Source organism: Cynocephalus volans, chromosome 7 (assembly GCF_027409185.1).
Source record: "Cynocephalus volans isolate mCynVol1 chromosome 7, mCynVol1.pri, whole genome shotgun sequence".
NCBI classification, from domain to species: domain Eukaryota; kingdom Metazoa; phylum Chordata; class Mammalia; order Dermoptera; family Cynocephalidae; genus Cynocephalus; species Cynocephalus volans.
Window position 1 is genome coordinate 125,117,549 of NC_084466.1, and position 23,517 is coordinate 125,141,065.

Sequence of the window (23,517 nt, forward strand, 5' to 3'; positions counted from 1 at the left end):
GCTCAAAACCACTCAGCATTTGGGAGATGCAAATCAAAACCACACTGAGATTCCATCTCACCTCAGTTAGGATGGCTAACATGCAAAAGACTGTGAACTATATGTGCTGGCAAGGTTGTGGAGAAAAAGGAAATCTCATATATTGTTGGTGGGACTGCAGAATGGTTCAGCCTCTATGGAAAATGGTAAGAAGTTTCCTCAAACAACTGCAGATAGATGTACCACATGACCCAGTTATCAAACTGTTGGGACTATACCGAGACAAATGTTAATCTTCAAGTTGAAGGTATACTTGTTCGCCAATATTCATTGCAGCACTATGCACAATACCTAAGAGTTGGATCCAACCCAAATGTCCATCATCAGATGAGTGGATAAGGAAACTGTGGTATATCTGCACAATGAAATACTACTCTGCTATAAAAAAAAAAGTATGAGATACTGCTATTTGAAATAACATGGATCAACCTAGACAGAATTATATTAAGTAAAATGAGTCAGGGAGATAAAAGGAAATAGCACATGTTCTCACTTATTTGTGGGAGCTAAAAATAAATTAATAAATACACAAAAGAATTTTGGCAGGGACAGAAAGAAGGCACTACAAGTTAAGTTGATATGGCAAGTGAACAGATATGAGGTTGTTGAGAGGGAGGGGGGAGAGGGAGGACGGAGGGAGATTTCAGTAATGGGCCACAATAACCAACCACATTGTATATTGACAAAAAACAAAAAGTCTGTGCTTCTCTACTGATTTGTTGCCAGGATGATCTGCAGTACTGAGAGTGGTGTTCAGATCCTGCACTATTACCACATTGGGATTTATGTCTTTCTTTAGTTCTAACAGTCTATGCTTTACATATCTGGGTGCTCCAGTGTTGGATGCATATATATTTATGATTGTTATGTTTTCTTGCTGGATAGATCCCTTTATCAATATTCAGTGACCTTCTTTGTCTCTTTTTGTGGATTTTTGTTTAAAGTATATTTATCCAACATAAGAATAGCTACTGCTTTTCTTTTGGTTTCCACTTGTGTGGTATGTCTTTTTCCATCCCTTCACTATTATTCTGTGTGTCTTTACAGATGAGGTGAGTCTCTTGAAGACAGCATACAGTTCTGCCAACATTTAAACCCAATCCCTGAGTCTGTGCCTTTTGAGTAGGGAGTTTAATCCACTTACATTTGGGGTTGTTATTGAGCAGTATTGTTTTACTCTTGGTATTTTTGTTGAGATGTTTTAAATATCTTTTGTTCCTTTCTTCCACTTTTATAATTCTTCCTCTATGTTTGATTTTTTTTTGAAGTGCTAAGATATCATTTCTTCTCTCTGCTGCTGTGGTGGCAAGCCATCCTTGCGGTGGAAGAAGCATTAGTGGCAGTTATTATGGACCACCTCCATGGCAGCAGTTTGGGGTCTCCCTGCCCCAGTGGTGGTGATACATCTGCCTTCTGTGCAGGTGGGGGTTAGGGTCGCCTGGGGCACTTCCTTGACTTTGGCCTCCCTATCAATGCTGCAGGACTCCTCCTATCTCTTCTTTGCACAGAGGGGGATGGTTGAAGCCTGCTTGAAAGACTTCCCTGCCTTGGACCTCACTGTGGCAGCAGTAGAGCTCTTGTAGATTTAATTAATTTAAATAGAAAGGTGAGGAAAAATTTTGTTCCCTAATTTTATTATTTTAGTGTAAATGTGGCTTATAATTTTGTTTTGCCATTATTCACTTGTATATTTTTAAATATGTAAATAAATACATAAATCTTTCCTTTAAGATACAAAAGGAGATGTATTCAATACAAAAGTTATTCAACCAACTGGAAATTCATAAAGGAAAAGAAATGAAGCATGACCATTACTGAACTCTATTCATATATATTAACTGGAAATGGATCACTCATCTAAATGTAAGAGCTAAAACAATAAAATTTTTTTTAAAGTAAGGATAAATCTTAGGGATCTTGTGTTAGCAATATTCTTTAGATAGGACCCAAATGCACAAATCAACCTCACATCACTGCAGAAGTTCTACTGGACAGTAATATCTTATATTTGGCAATAACAAAATATGGCCCATGCAAAATCCAGCATTCCACCTGATTTGGTATAACACATGAAGTAAGAATGTTTAGATTTAAAAACAAAAAGAAAAAGAATATTTCTTGACACACAAAAACATTTTGAAATTTAAATATTAGATATGAGAACCTTGTGTTCCTGTAAAGCAACCATATAAGAAGACCCTCACAAGATATGATCCCTGGACTTTGGATTTCCCAGACTCTAAAATTTTTGCACTGCCAAGTGATGCTGTGATGCTCAGTCAGCTGAAAGGCTTTTGCTTAGGAAGAGCCACCCAATTCCTGATGACTGCTCCCTGAAGAAATGTGGTTCCTCCTGACCAAGTATTTTTTATTTTAGGAAATTTTACAGTTCAAAAGACAGATTTAGGATACAGGCCAGGTGAGTCCCCACTCCCAAGAGGCCCACCCTGCTGACTCTCAGACCCTGAGGCTGCAACAGGTAGCTGAGCAACCATCACTCTGATACCAAAACCAAGCAAAGATACAACAGAAAAAGGAAACAACTGGCCAATATCTTTGTTGAATATAGATGCAAAAATTCTCAATAAAATACTAGCTAAGATAATACAGCAACACATCCATAAAATTATACACCATGACCAAGTGGAATTCATCACACGAAGGCAAGGTTGGTTAAACATATGCATATCAATAAATGTGATACACCTCATCAACAAAATGAAAGACAAAAGCAATACAAACTTCTCTACAGTCACTGAAAAAGCGTTTGACAAAATTCAACTTTCATTTGTGATACTCTCTATAAATTGGGTATAGAAGGAATTTATCTCAACACAATAAAAGCCATATATGACAAACCCACTGCCAATATCATCCTGAATGCAGAAAAGTTGAAAGCTTTTGCCTTAAGAGCAGGAACAATACGAGGATGCATACTCTAGCCACTCCTATTCAATATAGTGTTGGAAGTACTATCCAGAGCAATCAGGGAAGAGAAGGAAATAAACTGGATCCAGAGTGGAACAGATGAAGTCAAACTCTCCCTGTTTGCAGATGATATGATCCTATATATATAACAGCCTAAAAACTTAATAAAATATTAGAGAGAATAAATGATTTCATCAAATTGCAGGATAAAAAATCAACACACAAAAATCAGAAGCATTTCTATACTCTAACAATGAACTAGCAGAAAAAAAATCAAGAAAGGTAGCCCATTAACAATGGTTACCAAAATAAATAAATAAATAAATAAATAAAATCCTTAGGAATAAAGTTAACCAAGGAAATGAAAAATCTCTATGAAGAGAACTACAAACCACTGCTGAGAAAAATTTAAGAGGACACAAAAAGATGAAAAGACATCCAATGCTCTTGGACTGGAAGAATTAAAATTGTGAAAATATCCATACTACCCAAAGTGATCTACAGATTCAATGCAATACTCATCAAAATTATGATGACATATTTCTCTGAAATGGGACAAAACAATTCTAACTTTCATATGGAATAAAAAGTGACCAGAAATAGCAAAAGAAACACAGAGCAAATAAAATAAAATAAAATAAGAATAAAGCCAGAGGCATAACACTACCTGGCTTAAAACTATACTACAAAGCTATAGTAAACAAAACAGCATGTTACTGGCTTTAAAACGAATAAATGAATGACTGGAACAGAGTAGAGAATCCAGAAATCAATTCATACAAGTACAGCCATCTGAACTTTGACAAAGGTACCTAGACTACACACTGGGGAATAGACTGCCTCTTCAGTAAATGGTGGTGGGAATATTTGATATTTATATTTAGGAGAATGAAACTAGTCCTGTAAATCTCAGCAAATAAAAAAATCTACTCAAAATGGATTAAAGGGTAATATCACATATTCTCACTTGTTTGTGGGAGTTAAAAATAAATAAATAAATAAATAAATACAGAAATAAACTGGGGGGGAAGAAGACACAACAATCACAATTCCTTGAAGTTGATATGACAAGTGAACAGATATGAGTTTGTTGGGAGTGAGGGTTGAGAGGGCAGAGGGACAGAGGTTTAGGTAATGGGCCAATGTAATCAACCAAATTGTATATTGATAAAATAAAATAAAATAAAATAAAATAAAAATGGATTAAAGACTTAAATATATGTCCAGAACAATAAAACTCCTTAAAAAAAACATAGGGGAAATATTTCAGGAAGTAGGATTGGGTACAGACTTTATGAAAACAACCCCAAAAGCACAGGCAACCAAAAAGGAAAAATGAATAGGATTATACGAAACAAAATGCCTTCTGCACAGTAAAAGAAACGATTAACAGAGGAAAAAGACAAACAACAGAGTGGGAGAAAATATTTGCAAAATATGAATCTTACAAAAGACTAATATTCAGAATATACAGGGAACTCAAACAACATAACAGCTAAAAACCAAGTAACCCAATTGAAAAATGGGCAAAGGAGCAGCATAGGCATTTCTCAAAGGAAGATATGTGAATGGCCAATGGACACATGAAAAAATCCTCAACATCACTCAGCATTCAGGAAATGTTAATCAAAACCACTTTCAGGTACCATCTCACTCCAGTTTGGATGGATAATATCCAAAAGAGTATAAGTTACACATGCTGGCAAGGATGTGGGGGAAGAGGGAAACTCCTACATGGTTGGTGGGGATGCAGAATGGGGCAGCATTCATGGAAAATTGTATGGAGGTTCCTCAAGCAATTACAGATACATCTATATTATGACTCAGAAATCCACCCTTGGGTATATACACAGAGGAATGGAAATCATCATGTTAAAGTGATACCTGTACTCCCTGTTTACTGCAGCAGTATTTACAATAGCCAAGAGTTGGAACCAGCCTAAATGCCCAACATTGGATTAGAGGATAAGGAAAATGTGGTATATCTACACAATGGAATACTACTCTGCTATATATACATACATAAATAAAATGAAATACTACCAGTTGCAGTAACTCGGATGGACTTAGAGAAAATTAACTAAAATAAGCCAGGCACAGAAAAAGAAGTACCACATGTTCTCCCTTATTTGTGAGAGGTAATCAAAATAAATAAATAAATATACAAACAAATAAATGGTGGGAAGAGGAAGACGACACAACATTCACAACAATTCCTTGAACTTGTTAAGGCAAGTGAACAGATATGATTTGATGGGTGGGGTGAATTGTAGAAGGAGGAGGAAAATGAGGAATTGGTAAAGGGACACAAATATCAACTACATTGTAACTGATAAATGAAATTTTACTTTCATTTTCATAAAAATGGGAACAAAGTCATTCTAATTTGTTTACAGTGTCTGTGACTGCTTCCATGCTACAATGGCAGAGTTCAGTAGTGCAACAGAAACCGCATGGCCTGTAAAGTCTAAAAATTTCCTTTCTGGTCCATTAAAGAAAAAGCTTACTAACTTGTGTATGGGGCCATTATCTCCACCTAGATCAGTGCCTCAGCCTCTGGCATAAAAAAAGTCATTTACCTGATTTCGATGGAAGGAGTCAGTCATGCAGTGTTGCATATTTCTATAATGGGCTGTTCAAGGCAGAAGGGAATGGATAGCCTTGGGGATCTGTGCTCTTTAGGTTCAAAAGCCACCAGAGTCTGCAGGTGCCACCATGCAAAAGAGTGAACGGGTGAGCTCAGCAGGTGCAACCCTCCCTTCAAGCAGTCCCCAAAACTGATGCAGTGGTTGGGGGATAGTGTCAATCCCTGCCTGATTCCTCAGTCTGTTTACCATTTAGGTGCTAAGAGGAGAGAGAAGTTTCATTGGTATTTCCCTCAGACCCCAAATTAAGAAATATAGTTCTTTGGTGAAAACACAGTGGAATGAAGTCTTACTCTTATACCTAATCTGTAATCATCAAGACAAGTCCCATTACCTCTTGGTAGAGGCATCAATTCCTTCTTTTCCATGGCATGACATTAGTAAATGCAACCTTACCAATTTCACTACTTTTTTCCCCCATGAAAATACAATGTTTACTTACATTATTTCTAATTTTAAAAATAACATGCTCTAGCTTCAATTGGAGTAGAGAAGCTTGAAGCATGTAAACAAGAACTTGTAGATAAATACAGAATCCATGTGTTAGAAGGCACTGTAAAGCTCTTAAGAAAAAAGCTGGTCTCAAGATTTCAGAGATGAGAGAACCAAAGAGAGGTAAGCTAACACCTATAGTCAATTTTCAACTGTTCATATCACGTCCAATGATGAATCAGTATAGAAAGTGTTATATCATTAATACTGCCTATGAGAGGGAAATAAAATCCTTCTGGAAGAACATAAACATCATCTGAAACTGCATTTTTTTATATATAATCCCTGGCATTTAGGTATTCATCCAAAAGTTTTACTCATTTAAGATACAACTAAGTGTCCACAAGCAGAAGAGTGAAAGGAGAGGAGAGTAATGGAAGCAGGCACACGTTAAGGATCATTTCTCACCCAATTTTGTGAGGCCAGCATTACCTGAGCAGAAATCTGTCAAGAAAATTTTGAGGAAGAATAATCATAGATTGAAGGGGCTTCCAATCAAGATGTTGGAATAGATGGTCCCCAACATCACCCTTTTCCCTCAAATCAACCTATTTACAACTATTATAAGCTGACAACTGCCAAGCTAGGGCCACTAGAGCTCAAGGGATGAGGAGGAAAGACCTATGGAGCTCATGAAGGCAGGAGAAGCTGCAATGAGAGAAGGAAAGGACCACTCCGACTATTTTGAGCCCTGGCTGCTTCAAGGCTAGAGCTGCTGAGTGCACAGAACAAGAGTTGGCAAACCCGCAGCTGTGCACGTATGAAGTTGCTTGCAGATGGCAAGAGAGGAAAGGGCCTTGGGGGCCCCCAGGCCAGTAAGACCACTAACAGTGTTCCTGTGGAACAACATAGGAACAAAGGTCCACAGACAAGAGAAAAAAGGAGCCACTTGCCTGGGACCAGCAAATGGTCACATTTGCCACCCCACGGGAAGAGTTTGGAGTGCAGGTGGTGGGGGAGATGGGCCCAATGAGGGAACATTGGGGCAAATCATGGACAGCTGTCCTCCAATCAGCACAGGTCCACTAAGTGTAGACTGGTCAGGAATACAGAATTGCAGGGAGTGCAGTTTTATGAAAAGACTCAAGCCCAGACCAGAGTTTCTATACAGTTCAGGTCTACTGGAACTCAGAAGACCTGGAAGTAGTTGTAAGGTCAACAGTTAAAACCTGAGCTGCACAAAAAGCCTTCCCCAAGGAGTTAGCAGCAAAGTAACTTAGGTCAACTACAGGGCTCAAGTGCAGGTCCCCACAGGAAGCTCACCCTTTCTAGAAGTAAGCAAAGAACAACAGATTAGTTCCAGTGCAGAGTTTAAGTGGTGGGAACAGTGAATAATCCAACACAGAAGCGAAAGAAAAAACAAAATATCCAGAGATCAGAGACAAAGTCTGATATTAGCTAGTAATGGTCTAACACCACCAAAGACCTGGAAGAACACCTATAAAACCTAGAAGGATGGGAAGGCCCCTGGGCTCCCAAGCCAGGAGGAGGGGAGGGCCATTGGCCTCAGACACAACCCCCCAACCACCATACCCAGCCCAGTGATGATCACCAGGTTGCCACCAGAAGCACCCTGGGCTCCCAAGCTGGGGCAGTGTTGGTTTGAGGGCCTCAGCCATGGCCCCCCAATGTCCACAACCAGCCCAGTGACAACCACTGAACCACCACAGGAAGCACAACTGGCTCTAGAGTCAGCAGGCAGCACATAACCCTAGCCACACTGCCCTAACATCTGCAACCAGCCCAGCAACTACCAGCAAGCGACCACCCAAAACCCCTTGGTCACCCTTGACAGAATAAGGAGGGTGCCATGGACCTCCACCAAGCCTCCCCTCCTTCCTATTCCTCCCATCCTATTTCCTTCCCCCTTCTTCTCTCCCCTCTCCACAACTGCTCTGCAACAACATTTTAGAATGTAAAAAAAATAAAAATATTAATAAACAAATAATTAAAAAAAAAAAAGAAAAACAAAGACTGAAAACTCTTATAAGTATAAATAAAGAAGCCCCCCAAAATATGGAGCAAATCATATCCAGCTGTGCATGTACTTATACTATGTACACTTAGTGAGGAATGGGAAGCTATCATATTCAATCCTACCAATATATGAAGAGAATCAATAGAAAAAATTAGACACATTTTCAATATAAAAATTATAAAAATAACAGAAAATGATATACTTTCATAATCTGATAAAGAATAACTGCCAAAATGTACTTAAAAATAACGTTCTCAGTATTGAGCTATTAAACCCCCACCCACTATCACCAGTCTCCTCAATGCTATCCTGGAAATCCTGGCCAGTGAGATAATGCAAAAAAGAGAAAATAAAGACACAAGAATTGGAAAATGAAATAAAACAAGTATTAACTCAGATAGCAGGATAATGTACATAGAAATTCAAAAGGAATCTACAGGAAAAATATTAATAATGATTAGTAAATTTAGTGAGGTTTGTGGGTATATGTTCATCAGTATAATAAAATCTATTATATTTATATATTCCAGGTACAGAAAATGGAAGAACCACAAACCTAACAAAAGATTTGCAAGGCACTTCACTGAAAACACAACATCACATCCAGTGTTTTGGGAATTTGACAAGCTGATACTTTTAATTAATACTTATTGGAAAATGCAAATACCTAAGAGTAGCTAAAACAATCCGAAAGAAGCAGAACAAATTTGAAAGATACAGTACCAGATACCAAGATCTGTTACGAAGCTTTTGAGCTCTAAACTGTAAACAGCATAAAGTCCATCAAGCTACCACATGTATGAGTTTTGCTCTTCTCTCATCTTGTGTTGGTAGAGGATTGGAACCAAACTGTGACTTTGGGAACTTGAAGAACACTGAGGTACAGTGTGTGAGAAACAATGTTACCTTAGGGATGTAGTAGTTTCTGAATTTAATGTCACATGTCACGGCATGGGGTAGGTTGGTGGGAAGGAGGTTAATGTATCTCTGGATCTCATGCACCACAGCATCCGTGTAAGGCATGCGGCTCCTGTCCTGCATGCAGGGACTCCGGTGTCTGCCAACCACACGGCCAATCTCTTCCTGGACTTTAGCTGATAAGACACAAGGAAGAACTGATGGAAAAGGAGAAAAGTGGTACATTTATGGTAGCAATTCAGGATTACATGAAGTATTATGAAGGTGTTCCACCAGCATTATAAACATAAATTATAGGGGCAGATTGCTATAATACAATAATATAATTGTGCCATTAATTAAATCTGAACATACATATATAAGCATATACATTAGTAATGCAAATAGAAACAATAAAATGTTTGAAAATATTGTTAGCATATATTTAAGTCAAGAAAATACTGTCTTGCAGAAAGAAAAGCAGGAATCAGATATTAATTTTATTTCAAAACAATTATATGGTGCTTAAAAAATTAAATTCAGGATGGCTGGTTAGCTCATTGGATAGAGTGGGGTGTTAACACCAAGGTCCAAGTTTCAATCTCTGTACCAACCAGCTGCCAAAGAGAAAAAAGTTAAAAAGAATTAAATCATGCTAAAGTACCTATTTGTAATGTATGTATCTGCGTATGTTTATGTGTCCGTGTGTGTCTGTGTGTGCGTGCAGTTAACTATGGTACTGTCTTCAAATCCCCACTTCCCAGATGTGGCCATTTCGAGAATTCTAGTAGTTTCTTCTAAACATTAGATTCGTATTTCTAAAGAACAACTCTAAATAAATAACAACTCTATTTCTCACTTATCCATTTTCAAAACAATTTAATCATTTTCTGGTATGAGAGAGGAGAATTCTAATCTCCATCTCCACCTCATATCCACACACAGATACATAAAAACAAGTCTCCCCACTCTATTTTCTAGAATATATTTAGGCCACAATTCAGGATATATCAATATTTATAGCACACGTGATCCCCTCTATAGAAATATGGTTCCATGGTAAGACCACTGAGATAACAATTTTTTTTTTTGGCATTTTCATGGACTTAATCATGTCTCTTTATTTCTATTCATAATTTTGTTTCCTGAGTTAGAATTGTTTCCAAATACTCAAGCAGATGTTTGAAACTCCTAGTTACAATTTCCTAATTACTGAGAAACCTCATAAAATCCATCACTTCTCTTCTGTTCTTGGGGTCTGCCCTCACACCTGCATTGTCCACCTGGTCCTTTCTGAGGTGGGTGGTTTCTAAGCCTGGTGCCCAGAAGCCTCCCTGACAGTCTCATTCTCCTAAGTGAGGCCTCCTGATCCCTGGAGCCCATGACTTGCTCTGACTTGGTTTCAGACATTTGGATGGAGCACATTCTCCAGTATTCTTCTGAAAAAGGAAAACTAGGGGGTAATGTTTTTGGCAAATGTGCAGGTTGGAAGATACCCTTTGTCCATGAATTAATGAGCTAACAGTTACTCTTGAGAATTCTGAAACTGTTATAAATCCTAATCCTTTATATATGATCTGGTAGCTCTCTGAAAGTTTTTATGATTTTCTTTTTAATACTGGTGTTCTGAAAATTCATAACCCTGTACCTTGGGAAGGATATTTTTTATTTTATTCACTGTGCTGGACAAATGGAAAGAATTTTTGATTTAGATGGAAAAATACAACGATCTTTTCTCTAGAGCCGTGCACTCTCTGAAAGGTATGTCTGGCTACTGAATTTCCGGAAGCAAGATGGAGAATAGTGCTAAGAGTCTCTGAACTCAAGAAGAGGATTTTTATGAAACTTTCTCTTCCAGCCCCACATCTCACTCTTTCCCTGTCACTGCCCAGTGTCCCCAGTATAGGGGTTCTCAGACTCAGTTTCTCTGAAGAGTGAGCCTTTGTTTTTCTTGAGGGAAAATCAGTTACCGGATAAAAGGAGTCATGGAGGGAACATGGGCAGGGAGAGACTCCTTTGTCAGCTTTATTCTCTACCTTCTCTGACACTTGCTACTTCCAAATAAATACAGAACCTTGTGGGATTTTGCAGGCACAGATTGGTTTTTCTTCCTTGATATAGCTTCCTCTTCTGACAATTAGGTTACAACTTCATCCAGTTTGCTGAGTTAGTGATCACCCTTCAATCTGCTCTCTGTGCTTCAAAAAAATTCTGAAGACTTCTTGGCTGTTTCCTGCACTTCTCTCCACCAACTTTAAAAGGACTAATCCTCATTTGTAATTCGGTTATTGTCATTTCAGTGGGATCCTGACACGGGTGGGGGCAAAGAGCATGTTTTCTATCTGCTGAATAATGGGAAATATTTAAAGATAAATTTCTAAAGTAAAATAATTTGTGAAAGATAGAATCATTGACAGATCCCCCCCCCCCAAATTCTTATCGTGAGTCCACTAGTTTTATCACAAAAGACTTCTGAAATATTAAAATTCCTTTTGGTATATCTTCTGCCTAAGCAGAAACACCTTTCTTATGACTCTAAATTTTAGATTTCTTCACAGGCTGGAAATTATCTCAGGCAGCATCACTAAATTTCTAGAGTTTCCACTAATGTTTCAATAAACAGAGTTTCCCTTTTCCTACCCCAGTACTAGAACACCCAATTTGTAGAATGAGGAAAGGTATTTGCAAGAAGGTACCTATGTTAAAGGTGGCCTTTTTGTAATAAAACCAACACGCAATCCAGGCAAATTGATGCTGGCTCTGCATGCCATGAATCACCTCCCATGACATCCAGACATGGCACCAGAGTTTTATTGGTTTTCCTACTGCCATGCTGCCTTCACTCTTCTCAGTCACCCTCCTGTATTCTGCAAAGATGCCCCATTTTATCACATCCTTAAATTGGACAGATTACAGATGGTAGCACAGAAGTTTAATAATGAAGTCTCTCTAAGAGAAACAATGTGGAGGGCATTAGAAGGGTCTTCACATCTTTGCTGAAATTCACTGTGCTCCTCAGCTATGGTCTTACCTGTGACCTCCGGGTGCTTCAGTAGGAGCAAGAGTCCATATCTCATGGTGGTGCTTGTTGTCTCTGTCCCAGCTCCAAACAAATCAGATACACTGTATACCAAATTTTCAATAGTAAATCCAGAATGCTGATTGTGTTTTTCCTAAAAATGATTTGATACAATTACCTCACTAATTATTTATAAGCACATTTAACTGCACAAAATCCCAAATAACTCACCTTGCTGTAAAGTTAGCCAACACAGAAACTGGAAAGTCTATTGTTAGAAAAACTACTACATGGTATAGCACAGACTATGGATCAATTGGCCTGAACTTCATTTCTTACTCCATTATTCTTTGCTTGTCAAAAATTTCCATTCATGAGACTCTTTGCAGCTTGGTGAGCCAGGCAGCATATTACTTTCCCACAAAGCTATAAGTAGAATCCTATTGGTGCTCCTTCTCTATTTTCTCCCTCTCACGTAAAACACAGATGTGAATTAGGAGGTAAAGTGGACATCATCTTGGGATGTGAGGATTTAACCAAAGAAATGAAGCCTACATACCAAATATGGTGAATAAAAATGGAAGGCATGTGACTCTCTGATGCTTCAAGGCTAACATATTATCTGTACACTGGTCCACCATGAAAATCTTTCTATTTGAAGTAAATAAACCCACCACTTGTTTAAACCATTATAAACCAGATTTTCTCTTATTTAGAAGCAAACACAATCTTAATTAATCAAAATAGGTAAATAAAGGTCACAGCATAAAGATGTTATAAACCTGAAATAAGAGTGTGAATTCTCTTCTTCTGTCAAAAATTGACATAAATTCAATATTGCCTGCAGACTCATCATGAAATTGAAATTGTGCAAAAGCTAAAATGGAAGCAAAATCTAAAATGAATTATACGAAAAGGGATTGGGGTCACAAAGACAAGATGAAGCCAGCATTACTGTAGTCCAGATGGGAGAAATTGGGCAACTTGGTACAGGGAACAGATGCAGGAATGAATAGGATATACAAATTAAAGAGTCATTACTGCCATGAAGATAGAGAGTTTGAGGTGCTAACTGCCCATCAGGGATAAAGGAAATTGTAGGAGTAATGCATATATTCAGGCTGAGTGACTCATGAATGGAGTTCCCATGAATAGAAATTTGGGTGAGAGAAAGCAATTGACAGGGATAAGTAAGTTTGGTTTGGACCTGAATAGATGATATGTCACAGAAGTGACAAGGGGGCAATTTTAAATATAAACTACAGAGGATCATTTATATTCAAATATATTATTTTCTAACCAGTCCGTAGGCAAGCATTAAATTAATAATGCTTTTATAATCTGCAGGTAACCTACGGCATGTCTAATATTATTTAATCAGCACCATGAAGATTAACTAACCCCTCTCAGTACATTTCCTTGCAAGACAAAGACAGTCATTTTCCATAGTAATGTCGGCTTCACACAGTATTCTAAGCTGATCGACTTCAAATTACTCTTAAGTCAGAAGAGAAGTAGTACACTCACAAATCAATAATTATATTTCCATCTGTTGAAGGGAATTTGGAGATTTAAGGGTTACATGCACATAACCTATCATAATTAAACAAGACTATATAAAATAATGTTGAAAGAAATAAAATAAAACCTAAATAAATGGAAATACATTTGATGTCACAGTATGAAATCCTAATGTTATGATGGCATTATGAGAGTAATATCACAAAAATGGTAAATCAGGAAGTTCAGCAATGAGTTCCTCCACATAAACAACCAGTGACCTCGTACAATATGTATGAAGAAATTATTTGGGGACTCTGGAGTCTAGTCAAACACTTGCATCATCTAAGGAATGTTTGATGAAGAAAGAGGTAAATTTCAGTAAATTAGACATCTTGTATAGAGGCTAACATTCCTTATAACCTACCACTGTGGTGGGAAGTTTGGGGGCATAGTGTACTATGTACCTGAGCAGATCACTGATGCTAGACTGGGCATTAGAAACCTTGTCCTACAAATGGGTAAAGGGCCACAAATAGCAATGATGGTGTATATTATTGAATATAATAATTATTCTGATGTGAGCATCACATATTGCATACGAGTATTGATGTTCAATTCTGTACACCACAGATATGTACAATCAACTTTGTTACAATAAAATTTTTTAAAAATCACAATCCAAAAAAAAGAAACATTTTTTTTTCCTTCAAAAATCAGCATTGTGTCTTTTGATTGCTGATGGGCTGACACAATCCCCATGGGCTAAAGCAATTTCCCCAGTGTCATTGGAATTGGGAATTTAAAGAAACAGAATGACTTCTTTTCTGTTATTTTGTTATTGGATCCAGGAACTTAAGGAAATTTGTGTCAGGTCACTGATTGACTGCAGAGGTAGCAGAAAAGAGATTCAAGTGATTATACATAACAAAAGATACAAAAATAGTTTGAAAAAGTCACTAAATAAAGTGATGACTGGAGCCTTCATCAAGGAACAACAGTAATTGCTGGAAGTAAAAAAAAGAAAAAAAAAACCCTTATATTCAGAGTTGACATATTACAATATGATGTGTTCATTTTTTAACTCCTACTTGTGAGTGAGGACATGTGGTATTTCTCTTTCTGTGCCTGAATTATTTCAATTAACATAATTATCTCTAAGTTCACCTCTGTTGGTTTAGATGATAGAATTTCATTCTTCTTATGGCAGAGTAGTATTCCATTGTGTATATCTGCCACCTTTCCCTTACTCGCTCATCAATAAATGGACATTTAGGTTGGTTCCAATTCTTCGCTATTGTAAACAGAGTTGCAATAAACATAGGAGTGCAGGAGGTATCCCTTCAACATGATGATTTCCATCAAGTCAGTATGTAATAAGATATATAAGATGTTAACAACAATCCACATGGTAACTATTAAGAAAAAAACTTAAAAATATACAGAGATAGAAATCAAAAGTGAATCATTTCATTAGAAAAAAATGATTAAGCAAAGAGTAAGGCGATACTGAAGGAATTGAACAAAAAAGATGTTAGGCATATAGAAAGATAGCATTACGGCAGAAGTAATTTTTTAAATATGGCTAATCACTTTAAATATAAATAAAATGAACTTGCCATTTTTAATGCAGATATTGAAAGAATGGATTTAAAAGAGAAACTTTATGCTATCTACAGGAGACTCACTTTATACCCAAAGACACATATATGTTGAAAGTGAAAGACTAGAAAACAACTTCCCATCCAGATTGTAACCAAAGAGAGCTGGGATGGCTATACTAATATCATACAAAAGAGATTTTAAGCAAAAGTTGTTAAAAGAAGCAAATAAGATTCTTCTATATGAGAAAAAAGTGAATTCATCAAGAATATGTAACTTTATAATGTATTACCTCACTCAAAGAACCCCAAAATATGTAAAACAGACATTGACAGAATTAAAGGAGCAAATAGACAGTTCTACAATAATAGTGAGAGACTCCAATACCCGACTTTCAATAATGGATAGGCCATCTAGACAGAAGATTGATAAAGAAATAGAAGACTTGAACAACACTAGATATCAACTATACTAACAGACATATACAGCACACTTGACTCGACAACAGCAGAATAAACATCCTTCTCAAGTGCACATAGAACTTTCTCCAGGACAGACCACATGTTAGGTCATAAACAATTCTCACCAAATTTGAAAAGATCAAAATCATACAAACTATATTCTCTGACCACACTGAAATGAACCTAGAAATCAATAAGAGAACAAAATTGGACACTGAACAACATTCATTTGAACAACCAATGGTTAAGGAAGAAATCACTGGGAAAATTATCAAATATTGAGAGATAATGGAAATGAAACAATATGACAAAATAAGGTTATGTGACAAAAGCCGATCTCAGAGCAAAATTTATAGGTGTAAATATCTCTATTAAAAAAGAAACAGCTCCAATAAAGAACGGGCTTTACAACCTAGGAACTAGAAAAAGAACAATGAATTAAACTCCAACCCAACAGAAGGAAGCAGAGATAAATGAAAAAGGGAACACAAAAACAAACACAAAAAGAATTTGTAAAACCAATTATTGGTTTTTCAAAAAGACTGACAAAATTGACAAACCATTAGCTATACTGGCTAAATAAAAGAAAGAGAGAAGACACCAAGAACAAAAATTGGAAATGAAAGCAGAGACATTACTACTGATTTTACAGAAATAAAAAGGATTATAAGAGTATACAATAAACAGTTGTGTACCAACAAATTAGATAATCTAGATAAATGGAAGACATCCTAGAAACACACAAATTATCAAAACTGACACAACGTTCAATAGAAAATGAGAACACATAACAAGCAAAGACGTTGAGTTAGAAACCAGAAATTCCCCAAAAAGGTAAAGAACAAAATGACTCCACTGATGGATTCTACCAAAAAATTAAGAAAGAATTAAAATTAATCTTACTCAATTCTTTAAAAAAATAGAAGAGGAGAGAATACATTCTAACACACTCTATGATGCTACCCTGACACAAAAGCCAGATAAAGATGCTACAAAATAAGACCAGCATCTGTTATGAATATAGATGCAAAATTCTCAACAAAATATTAGTAAACCAAGTCCAAGAGCACTTTCAAAGTATTACACACACATACACGCACAGAAACCTATACAATCTGGTTCTTAAATGGGCACAGGACTCGAATAGAAGTATACAAATGGTGAATGAGCACCTGAAAAAAATGCTTGATGTCACTAACCATTAGGGAAATACAAGTCAAAACCATAGTGAGATACCACCTGACCCATTAGCAGAGCTTCTATTAAAAAACAAAAGACAGAAAATAACAAGTGTTGGCGACGAAATCAAAACCCTTGTGTTCTGTTGGTGCACATGTACAATGGTGTAGCCACTATGCAAAACAGAGTGGCAGTTCTTCAAAAAGTTAAAAATAGAATTACCATGTAATTCAGCAATTCTACATCTGAGTATCTACCCTACAGAACTAAAAGCAGAGTTTCAAAGAGGTATATGTACAGCCATGATCATAGTGGCATTATTTACAATAGCCACAAGGTAGAAGTAACCCCCGTGTCTATCAATAGATGAGTAGTACATACATACAACGGAATATTATTCACCCTTAAAATGGGAAGAATTTCTGACACATGCTACAACATAAATGAACCATGAGGACATTATGCTAAGTTAAAAAACCCAGTCACAAAAGGATGAATACTGTAAGAGTCCATTTTTATGAGATACCTAGACTAATCAAATTTATAAAGATAGAAAGTAGAATGGTGCTTGCCAGGGGTTAAAGGGAGGGAGAAATGTGAAGTTATTGTTTAATGGGTACAGAGTTTCCACTCTTTAAGGTAATAAGAGTTCTGGAGATAAATGGTGGTTGTGGTAGCCCAAAAATGTGAATGTGTTTAATACCATTAAACTGTACACATAAAATGGTGAATATAGCAACTTTTATGTTATGCATATTTTGCCAAAATTTTAAATTTAAAAAAAAAGGTTATACACCAAAACCAAGTGGTGTTATTCCTGGAAATGCTAGGGTGGTTCAACAAGAAAATTACTCAGGGCTAGCCAGTTAGCTCAATTGGTTAGAATATGGTGTTGTAACTCCAAGGTCAAGGGTTCAGATTCCTGTACCAGCCAGCCACCAGAAAAAAAAATAATAAAAGAAAGAAGGAAAATCAATCAGTATAATATCCATATTATTAGAGTGAAGGAAAAAAACTACATTAGTATCTTAATCGATGCAGAAAAAGCATTTGACAAAATTCAAAACGTTTTATGATAAAAACACTCAGAACACGATAAATACAGTGGAACTTCCCTATCAGGATAAAACACATTTATAAAACTTCCAAAGCTATATTCTCATTTCTGAAAGCTAATCCACTAAAATCAGGGGAAACAACCAAGGCTGTCCATGTCACCACTTCTATTCAACATAGTACTGGAAGTCCTAGCCAGAGCAATAAAGAAATAGAAAACATTTAAGTAGGAAAGGAAGAAGTAAAACTATGTCTATTTAGGCTAACAGGATTCTATATAGACAACACCCCACAATCCACAATAAAAATAATGAGAGCTAATAAATTATTTCAGCATAATTTCAGCATACAAGATCAACACAAAAATCACTTGTGTGTCTATACAACAACTGTAAACAATCTGAAAATGAATTAAAATTAGCGACATTTACAATATCATCGAAAAGGTTAAAACACCTAAGAATCTGTAATGAAGGAAGTAAAAGACTCAGAAACTGACAATTATTAAATGTTGCAAAAAAACATTAGGAATACCATAATAAATGGAAAACCATCCCATGATCAAGGATCAGAACATGTAATGTTGTTAGTATGGCAATACACCCTAAAGCAACTTAAAGATTAAGTGCACTCACTATCAAAATTCCAGTAGCCAGTTTTGCAGAAATGGAAAAGCCAATCCTCAAATTCATGATAAAGCACATTTATGACACTTGTGAAGCTAAGTCATACTCAATTGTGAAAGCTGATCCACTAAAAGGAGGAAACTAAACGGAGGGAAAAGACTCAACTTCCCAACTTTTCTCCAAAGGTACACAAATGGGAAACAGCACATGAAAAGATGTTCAATATCACTAATTACTAAGAATATGCAAGTCAAAATTGCAATGAGATAACACTTTATGCTGACTAGGATGGCTTTAATATACACAAAAACTTACAAAATCAAAAGTGTTGTCCATTATGTGAAAAAATAAGAACACTTTTACATTGTTTGTGTGAATATAAAATGGTGCATTCACTGTAGAAAAGTTTAGCAGTTTCTCAAACAGCGAAACATAAAATTACCATATGACCCCAAAATGTACCCAAGAAAAATGGAAACACTTCCATGAAGAAGCTTGTACACAAATGTTCATAGCAGCATTATTTATAAGAGCCAAAACACAGAAATAACACAAATGTGCATCAACAGATGAATGATAAATAAAGTTTCCAGGGGACACAGTTCACATAGATGGTAATGGAGGACATGCTACTGAAGTTAAAGCTGTGTCACTGCCATTGGGCATAGGATGATTGCCCCTTCATATATACACTGTACATATATCCCCAGTATCTGAATACATCTTGAGTATGGAGGTTCTTTATGGTTTCAACCTGCAAACAATAGTTGGAGAGTTTTGACTGTGGATACAGACAGTGAAGCCTGTGTTACAGAGACATGCTAAACATGACTCACAGGTGTTACCCAAGCCATGGGGTGTAGTTAATGTAAAGCAGTATTGCCTAGTGGGAGGACATGCAGAGATAGGTGCCACTATACTGGAGTTAGAGAAAGTTGGCATTATTTGTCCGGCTCATGGCCTTTTAATGTTCTCGTATGGCCAGTGAAAAAAATTTGATTGTACCTGGAGAATGATTGTAGACCACCGAGAACTAAACAAAGTAGTGCCTCCTTTGCATGCAGCTCTGCCTTCAGTTCATGACTTGATGGATCAGCTGACAACTCAGCTGGGAACTTAGCATTATTATTGGACCTTGCAAATGGTTTTTTCTCTCTATTCCAATCTCAGCTTATAGCCAAGATCAGTTTGCCTCCACCTGGGAAGGAAAGCAGTGGATCATTCAAGTATTGCCCCAAGGTTATCTGCATAGCCCAACCATCGGTCATGGTTTAGTGTCTGGGGACCTAGCCAAGTGGACTAGATCCAGCATGGTTACAATGTTTCACTACATTGATGACAAATCACTAACCTCTGATTCTCTTGCAGATTTAACAGAGGGAGCTCCAACACTGCTAAGTCTTTTGGACCAATGTGGGTGGGCCAAGAACACAGCTAAAGTGCAAGGACCTGAGCTGTCAATCAAATTCCTAGGAGTGGTCTGGTCGGGTAAGATGAGAGTCATCCCAGAAGCTATTATAGACAAGATACAGGCATACCCTCGATGCACAACTATAGCTCAGCTACAGACATATTTGGGACTTTTGGGGTATTGGAGAGCTTTTGTACCCCATATGGCCCAAATGGCATGCTCACTGTATGCATTAACAAAGAAAGGAGTCCTCTGGGATCAGACTGAGGAAGCAGGACAGGCTTACCAGGCTACAAAAAGGGCAATACAGCATGTACAGGCTTTACAAGTGGCTGATCCCACTAAGCCTTTTGAATTAGACATACATATAGTCCAAGAAGGGTTAGGATGGGATTTGTGGCAGAGACAAGACTGATTCCAAACACCTATAGGGTTCTTGTCTCAGCTCTGGAAGGGTGCTGAAGTGCATTATTCTCTAATAAAAAAACAGCAGCTTTATATCCTGCCTTGATGGCCACTGAAGCTATCACAGCAACTGCCAAAGTCCTAGTAAGGATGACATACCCCATACTAGGATGGCTGTGCACATGGGCAACCAACTCTAAAGTGGGCATAGCTCAGACTCCCACTCTGTCTGAATGGGGAGCATATATAGAACAAAGAAGCACTGTGTCAATGAGTCCTCCATCCAAAGAGTTGCAAACTGTGCTAGGACTGGTAGAGTTTATGGAGGATACTTTGGCAAAACCCTTACCCATGGAGATGGAGGCTATACCTTTCCATGAGGGACAGGGACCTTTCACAGAGCAAGCTTGGTATACAGATGGCTCTAGCATGGCACCCTCAGCATTGTGGACAGGGGTTGCTGTCCATCCCTTAACAGATACCATGTAGTATGAAAACGGCACAAGGCAAATCAGTCAATGGGCTGAATTGAAAGCAGTATGAATGGTGATAAAAAATGAGCCTGGTCCATTAACCATCTGTACTGAGAGCTGGGCTGTGCATAAAAGTATGGCCCTTTGGGTCTCAACTTGCAAATACCAGTGGTGGATGGTAGGCCACCAACCCCTGTGGGGACAAGCCATGTGGCAAGAGTTAATGGAACTGGGACATGAAAAAGGAGTAACTCTTTTCCATGTCTCAGGATACTTCCCCTTAGCCAGTCCAGGAAATGATGAAGCTGATGCCTTGGCTAAGGTAAGATGGCTGGAGAGAGGCCCAGCTACTGATATGCCCAGTGGTTACATCGTCGAATGCAGCATGCTGGCAGCAAGACCATGTGCATGGTTTCTCAAAGATGGGCCTTGCCTATAAAATGGGAAGATGTGAATGACTGTTGTGTTTGTCCAGTATGTGCTCAAGAGAGTCCACACCCCTTGTGGGTGCACCATACAAATAGGCAAATAACTTGAGGAAGGGTGTCCATGACTCAATGGCAAGTGGACTTGGTTGGACCACTGCCAGGTCAGAGAATTTCAGATACATCTTCAAGGCTGTTCATATGGCTACTGATCTTCTCTTTGTATGTTCTTATAAAACCTTAGACTACGTAAACACTGTGAACACATTGAATAGCCTTACTGCCATGTATGGCCAGCCTGTGATCATAGAGAGTGATAATGGAACCCACTTTATTGGACATGGGGTTCAGAGGTTGGCCTCCCTGTTGTCCATTCAGTGGATTACATTTGCCATATCATCCCTCGGCAGTGGGAATGATTGAACGGTACAATGGACTTTTAAAAAAAAGACTAAGGTATCTTCCCAACCCCTATCCCTGAAAGGGTGGACATGATGGTTATGGCAAAACAGTCAGGATTTTAAATGAGAGACCCCAAAAGGGCAGGTCATTTCCTGTGGAAGCTATATTGAATAGGGCTGCAGCACCTATACAACTGTAAGTCACTACAAAACATATGCTTTTGAAGCCAGGTTATGGCAAGAATGGAAATATTCTCCTACCAGCCTCAACCTATTTGCAACAGGGACAGACAGTATAATGAAAATGGCCTTGGAGAATAGAAGCCTCTCCCATACATGCTGGGTAGGCCTAATACGGCCTTGGGGGAAAGAATTAGAAGAAAACATTCAAGTTTCACCTTGGGTGAAAGATACCTGACCTCCTCAAGTAAAGGTAACGTGTCCTGGAGCATATAAGTGCTCAATTCCAAAAGGCACATTTGTATTTTCATTATGGCCAATTATGAATTCCGCTATACAGTTACATGTACAATCTACAGATCAAACAGTGTTAGTGGATAATGTATGTTATCATAAACCAAGTAAGTTACCTACTCCTGCAACCATCCTTTCTCAGGATGGTAAGCTGGCATGTATCTTACCAGAGGGGTGAGAAATTCCCCTATTGGTACCAATAACCCTTCTGTCTTTTTGCCCATAGAGTTCTGGCTGCAGGCACTGCACCAGAGTCATGTGATCAATGTGTTTGTCTACTGAATATGCACTGAACTTCAAATCAGTATGACTACAGGATTCCCACGGAAAATCACATCAATGATGACTACTAACTGGACATGTGCAGCTAAGAGTTGAAAGGACAAGACTACTTAAGGTCAAGCCTTAAGGCATATTGAACAGACAATAGCTTATATGGATGTAAGGGTCATTTATCCTTGCAAAGGGAACATTGTGGAAGATTCTGATTGCATAGATTGTATGGTAAGGGACCCGGAAGGGGTGGATTGTGAGGAAAATAGAGTAGTTTAGTCAGGCCCTCTCACCTCAGGTCTGGCTGGGTGTGCTGCAGCATATCCTTTGTAAACAAGTTATGTGGGAGTAGAGTTAGTGCACATGTGCGCCCATGTATACTTTTGCTTGTTGTTATTTTTGTGTGCTCTTCAGTGTGTGAGGCAGCAGCTCAGAACTGTTGGTCGGCAGAGCTTGCATCTAAAATAAAGCTTATTATTTCTTCACCCATGGCTCCAAGGACCTTTTCCTGATACCTAGATCATAGACCTGCATGTGAAGGGTTTGTGACTCTGTCCAAAAAAACAGGCTTGAGGGGACTGTGAGCTCCAGCCCTAGCTCTGCAAAGACAAAAACAGGTATCACTACCATGAATATACAAGAAGGAACAAAACCCACTGGTAGAGCAAAAATGCAAATGAGAAAGAGAAAGAAGTCGAAGGTATACCTGTTCCCCAATGTTCATCGCAGCACTCTTTACAATAGCCAAGTGTTGGAACCAGCCCAAATGTCCATCATCAGATGAGTGGATACGGAAAATGTGGTACATCTATACAATGGAATACTACTCAGCTATAAAAACGAATGAAATACTGCCATTTGCAACAACATGGATGGATCTTGAGAGAATTATATTAAGTGAAACAAGTCAGGCACAGAAAGAGAAATACCACATGTTCTCACTTATTGGTGGGAGCTAAAAATTAATATATAATTCACACATACCCACACACACCCAAAAATAAAACTGGGGGGGGGAGGGGAAGAAGATATAACAACCACGATTACTTGAAGTTGATTTGACTAGCAAACAGAAAGGACATTGTTGGGGGGGAGGGGCTAGACGGGCAGGGAGGGAGTTTGGGTGATGGGGAACAATAATCAGCCACAATGTATATCAAAAAATAAAATTAAAAAAAATAAAAAATAAAATAATAAAATAAAATAAAAGAAAGAGAAAGAAAATACATCTTT

General features: G+C 37.8%; 1 protein-coding gene across 3 annotated transcripts in view; it reads right to left on the reverse strand.

Annotated features, from left to right (window-relative positions):
- The window catches only part of LOC134382633 (cytochrome P450 2C19-like), a 53,422-nt gene that overhangs the window by 13,383 nt on the left and 16,522 nt on the right, over positions 1 to 23,517 (reverse strand). For all 3 annotated transcript variants that reach the window (XM_063103351.1, XM_063103349.1, XM_063103352.1), the window contains 2 exons: positions 12,011 to 12,152; positions 8,989 to 9,176 (listed from right to left, as the gene is read on the reverse strand). In XM_063103351.1, coding sequence (XP_062959421.1) covers positions 8,989 to 9,176; positions 12,011 to 12,152 — 330 coding nt within the window. The remainder of the gene's footprint in view (positions 1 to 8,988; positions 9,177 to 12,010; positions 12,153 to 23,517) is intronic.